We start from the raw sequence: 6,000 nt of genomic DNA on the forward strand, positions 1-6,000 counted from the left end.
TGAGAAATTCTTGTTTTTCATGAAATTAGTTGAAAAATGAATAAGAAATATAGTCAAGACGTTGACAAGGTTATAAATTAATTTTAAATCAAAATAATAATTGTGTCCTTAAAACTGCTTTCGTCAAAGAATCCTCCATTTGCAGCAATTACAACCTTGCAGACCTTTGGCATTCTATTTGTCAATTTGTTGAGGTAATCTGAAGAGTTTTACCCCATGCTTCCTGAAGTACCTCCCACATATTGCACAGCGACAGCCCCGAAACCTGAAGGATCTGGAAAAGGTCTGTATGGAGGAGTGGGCCAAAATCCCTGCTGCAGTGTGTGCAAACCTGGTCTAGAACTACAGGAAACGTATGATCTCTGTAATTACAAACAAAGGTTTCTGGACCAAATATTAAGTTCTGCTTTTCTGATGTATCAAATACTTATGTCATGCAATAAAATGCTATTTAATTACTTTAAAATAATACAATGTGATTTTCTGGATTTTTGTTTTAGATTCCGTCTCTCACAGTTGAAGTGTACCAATGATAAAAATTACAGACCTCTACATGCTTTGTTAGTAGGAAAACCTGCAAAATCGGCAGTGTATCAAATACTTGTTCTCCCCACTGTCGATATTCCATTCAAATTCTGCCGTTTCCAGATACAATAGTCATTTACAACATTAACAATGTCTACACTGTATTTCTGATCAATTTGATGTTATTTTTATGGACAAAACGTGTTTTTCTTTCAAAGGCAAGGACATTTCTAAGTGACCCCAAACTTTTGAACGGTAGTGTACATTCTGCCCTTTTTTCTTAATTCAGACTCTAAATTGCCTTTGAAGGCCCAGTAAACAGAGATAAAACATTGGGAGCGGGTCAAATATGGAGCTGTGCTTGTAATAGCGCCGGGTGTTTACAGAGGACTTGTAAACACTCCTTTGGGGGGGCTGCTGTTAGTGAGATAAAAGCATTTCTTGCGTGATCCCGTGGAAGGTTTTGGAGTGGCCCGTACTGCGGCACTGAAGCGCTGTGGAGCGAGTGCGAAACATGATGCCTCCAGGCATCTAGCTACACCGTGGAGCTTTAGTAGCACTTCCCGACCATGAGATGCCAAGCAAAACATACATCCTCAGCATTCCAAGTAAACACTAGAACAAATCATTTCCTCACCATCTCTTCCTCGCTCTTTTCACTTCATTCGCACTTATCCTCTCTCTCCCCTTCCCCATGCATGTTACACAAAGACTCTTTCCTCCCCACCTAGCACCGCTAGGCATCCCTGGGCCTCTCCTAGCTGTGGAAGTGTCAAGAATGGGAAGAAAGAGGATACACTGAGCGCAGCGGCAGGTAGAGCCTTGTCCGACTGTACTAACATCCCCAGTCTTCTCGATGGGTGGTTGGCGGCTCACAGAGGATGGGATCCAAATTGACTGACTATCTTAATTAAAGACTTTGCAACTTTGAAGCCTCAGAGCTCATTCTTCAGAGGAATGCCAACCAATCACCTGGCTGAAATGGGTCCCGGAAAAAAACAAATCTGGATTTGTATCTAACCACCACTATGCAATAAGTGTATAGCAATGCAATGTATTACAATTTCAAATACATTGCAAGTTAACTTGAATAAAGCTTGAAAAGTTTCATAAGGTTTCATTGAAACAGGACACTAGTCCACACATTATTTTATTTTTTTGCAGTAGCATGCATAACACTAAGCCCTCTAGCTGGTTATGTGAAATATTGGGCTCCTCTGGCCATGCTAAGAACCTCTTCAAACACAAGGCACCCACAACAAAAAAGGACACATTCTAGATCTATATAGTAGTTGATAGAGCAAAGAAACTCCCCTCTTCGCACAAAAATAAATAAATAAAAATAAAAACACGTAAAAAAGGTACAAAAAAGGTTAGCAGGACAGTGTTTCTTGCTTAGACAGACAAGCAAATTCATTTGTGCGTGCCAAACTCAACCAAACTCTATAAGCAAACTGTGACCATGGGAATCACCTGCTACCACGAATGAGTCATGCACCGACTGTTTTCCCTGGTATTTGAGGCCTTCTTATGAAGTCTTACTTTGACCAGCATTGTCACGCACCAGCTGAACAGCAACAAGCCATGCTTGATGGCAGAGGTCAGATAGGAGTATGGGTCTTCTTATAGTGGCTGACAAATGGGTTCTCTACAAAAAATACCAAGAGGCAAACCTTTTCATTTAACTCTTATTGCAGTGGGGACGTTTTCGGTATCTACAGCTACGGCTGGCTAAAATCTATTATTTGTGTCCTTTTTTCTCCCAAACTCAGGAAGCTCCTCGAAAACTATGTTCTCAAGTGCAGACAAGTCTGATCTATTCATTCGTTCTCCACTTCAGTTTCCACCTGCTACCGACTCTGCCTCTGTTTAGATAAAATGAGAAAGGCTGTCTCTTAATGGCACCAAGGCTTTGCCAATAACAGTGGTGTGAACATAACGGTCAACTGCTAAAAGTGTGTGAGAAATGTCATCCCCAGTAAATAACTCAAAGCTCTGGGTTATATGTAAAAACACTTAAGGAGCTCCCCTGACTACATAACATTTCCCACTGACAAGGGTCAAAGGTTAGGGTTCAAGCCTCAGGGAGGTCATTTACTGTCTCTGAAGGTGTTCATCAAAGGGGACACTGTCTACCTCCTTGAGGGCTGACAGATCATTGAAGGGCCGCACCACATTCACCATGCCAACCAACATGCTTAGATGACTCAGGTGTCCCAATTTGTCTGCGTACTGGGAAACAGAGTTATGGGTGTAACCCTACAGCTATGAGATTTCAGACACCACCTACTTGTGATGCATGAGAGCAGGGATTGTGATGCCTAGCTTTACAATGTGACTGCCCAATACAACTGTCAGAATAACCTTAAAATAATCACATTAACTAGCAGGTGGCCACTCCTGAAACACTTATATTTCAATTTCCATGAAATTGACTCTTCTCAGGCTAATGTGTGGAGGTTTAGCAACAACACATTCAGTTCACCTGGCTGGCACTTGCAGCCATATTAGATGGAACACTTAGAGATGGGAAGTCTATTCCATACAGTCCTGTTGAGACAGAGAGAGAGGAGACAACAAAATGGCGGCTTACCGTCCACACAGTGCTCCACCTCCTCCAGGTTACGCAGGGTAATCCTCATCAGGCTGGAGTTGAGCATCAGCTCATTCTTGTGGGTTGGCCACATGAACTCCGGAGCCAGGTTGACAAAGAAAATGCGCGTGTCGCCAGTGGCAACCTGGTTGTCGCAGACCTCAGGGTCCCCAAAGCCACCAATCATCACCTTGTTTCCACCGTCCAAAAGAACCTCGCCATTGACCATGGTCTTTCCTTTCAGGTACCGCCATACCCTCACCTTTACCAAGGCCATGGAGAAAGACAGTGGGGGGTTTAGCTCTGTATTGAGGCTGTAACTTTAAAGGTAGACTGAACAAGATGACATCATAAACAGGATATGATGATGCATTTTGCAGTCTAACTTAAAGCAAACATTTAATAGCAAAAGTATTTTGCAATAATTTTAGTCAACAAATATATTTCAGCCAGGACTCCAGGACTAATCTAAATGTATTCTTATTCTCCAAAGCACTTACTGTAATACAAATGTAAAAAGGGCCAAATTGTATACATCACAGAGTAACAGGGTTGAATAATGACTTACTTTCCTGGACAACATCTCCTAAACCATAATCTTATTTCCAACAGAAGACTTTGCATATTCATTGGTAGGTTTTCATTTCACTTTATGGGCTGGTGTCATTTGGTGGTCCAGATCCCAAAATGGGACAACTTATCTACATCCCAAATCATGAGCCAAGGAACCATAGACCAACCAGCAGGTTGCAGATCTGGAAGAGCGCCGACTGCCACTGCTTTTTTTTAAATTTACAATGAATGACCAAAGGAATTTCTCAATGATACACAATGCGGAGGGGTTTGTGGCGGACTGTTAATTGCAGGATTGGCTTCTGTCATTGGAATAACTTGTTTGCAGCCCTTTTAATCTTAATGCAGCACAACAAGCTTTTTAGGCACCAATTTGAATTTGTATTTATCTATCTGTTAACAGTGCACGTTACTACATGATTTTGCAACCTACTGCCAGTGTGCCCTAGAGCAAGGCCCTTTAACCCATAACCTGCTGCAGGGGCATATCTTTGTGGCTGACCCTGTGCTGCTTCCAGCCTCTCGTCTGTTGTGTCTGCAGAGTTAGGGATAACACAAGATCGCAAAATATTCATTCTGTATTTTTATCTTTATGTATTGTTATCTTTATCCTACTGGTATAATGGTTTGTCATGTTTGCAAAAAAGGTAGTTTATTGCTTCCAGAGAGATGCATACCGTTTTCAACATACCACAAAATGGACCACTGACGATACAAACGGATGCAGTTTGCAGGAGGTCGGTCAAGGGCACTGGCAGGTGGTTCACAGCATGTTTGAGATGATTAGGTGGCAGTACGTCCAGTAGCTATACAATTGATGGTTAGATGGTAAAAACTTTAAGGAACACGTAAGATATGGATCTTTAGTGTTGTGCTCCGTGACAAGGTAATTGTCAAATACTACCTCATGCCTATAAATAAAGAGTCTTCTGAAGAACCGCAAATGTAACGCCGTATAGCTAATTCAAGCATTTAAATCATTAGAGCTCAATTGACCTTCCCTTTGAATACACATCTTTGTGTTCCCTATGTATAAAGGGTTTATTATCCTAAAATACGTAATAAAAGTCGTTTGTTGAAAGGGGCGATATTGTTACTTATTTGTTCAACTTTTGCCTTTATTTTAAGCTCTGGGAATGTACGAGTAAAACCGATGCACTGATTCGAATGACCACAAATTAACAAAATATTCTAAATGACGTTGGAAGAAAAGTGGGCTGGTATTGGCTCTGATTTGACAGGTGCCCCTTTGGAGTTACATGTAATCCTACCCTACTTAAACATGTGATACGCTGTAACGTTTTCAACGCGACAATGTTCAAGACGGTTAAAGATTGAGCAGCAACCTCATTCAACAGAAATCTATCAGCTCACTCAGACTTACCTTGCATGAGTAGGTATTGTGCACTGGGTCCATGTTCATGATTTCTTCAACGGTACCAGTCAGAACCACGTTCGCCTCCTCTTCCCTTTTCTCCAAATCTTCCTCCGGGCAACTTTCATGACCCCGTTGACAGAAAACCGCGACTATCATCAATGCCCACCCGTACAAGTGAGTTTGCTCTGAACCCATGGTCACGAAAACGGAGAACAAAAAGTTGCGGACGAAATTAAATCTGCGACGCAAAGTAGCCTAGAAATTGATGTTGCAACAATACTCGCTATTTCGGTTAGAGTAATGCTTCTGATTTCCCTACTGACCATGAAGCTCCCAGTTTCAGCCAGAACTCATGCATCTACTGCGTCGGGGCCAAGCTGCCTGACTGGGAGCCGGCAGGGAGAGAAACGGGTTCTCTCTCGAGGAATGCGCTACACTTCAGCCTCTCGATTCTTTCACAGTCACCCCTTCTGATTTGCATGCAGTCTGAATTGCTGACACGACTGGTGAAGGGGACCTTCGTTTTCAGGAACGCTGCCGAAAGTGGTGTAAAACGCCACCCTTCGGAGAAAGGACGCGCCCAATAGAACAAGAGTAGAACCAAAAAGGGATTGCACTGTGACAATGAAGTAGTCTATGCCTATATTGTTTAGTTATAGCCTAATCTAAAACTATAAAATAACCATTTACAAACAGTCCAGAACTGGAAATAAAGTACACCTTTTCTAAGCAATCATATTATGGATCTTTGTTATATTTCCCATGATCAACATCTGTAAATGCTACCATTATGTCCATTTGTTAGGAATGGGTCACTGCGTACATTTCCACGCTTCACAAATTGTCATTTTAAATAGCCTGCCCTGTCAATCTATACGAGCAAAATGTCGGGTTTACGGTGCGCTCTCGAAAACAGGATATTTGTAACTTA

At 41.9% G+C, this 6,000-nt stretch overlaps 1 protein-coding gene across 5 annotated transcripts in view; it reads right to left on the bottom strand.

The window, feature by feature from the left end:
- LOC110491868 (agrin) overlaps positions 1-5,798 on the bottom strand; it is a 472,223-nt gene extending 466,425 nt beyond the window's left edge. For all 5 annotated transcript variants that reach the window (XM_090202606.1, XM_036946761.2, XM_090202603.1 and 2 more), the window contains exons 1-2: positions 5,076-5,798; positions 3,119-3,380 (exon numbers count right to left, since the gene is read on the bottom strand). In XM_090202606.1, coding sequence (XP_090058732.1) covers positions 3,119-3,380; positions 5,076-5,264 — 451 coding nt within the window. In that variant the 5' untranslated portion in view covers positions 5,265-5,798. The remainder of the gene's footprint in view (positions 1-3,118; positions 3,381-5,075) is intronic.
- Between the last annotated feature and the right edge of the window lie 202 nt (positions 5,799-6,000).

The sequence above is a fragment of the Oncorhynchus mykiss genome, chromosome 16 (assembly GCF_057628025.1).
Source record: "Oncorhynchus mykiss isolate SJ-2025 chromosome 16, ASM5762802v1, whole genome shotgun sequence".
Lineage (NCBI taxonomy): Eukaryota > Metazoa > Chordata > Actinopteri > Salmoniformes > Salmonidae > Oncorhynchus > Oncorhynchus mykiss.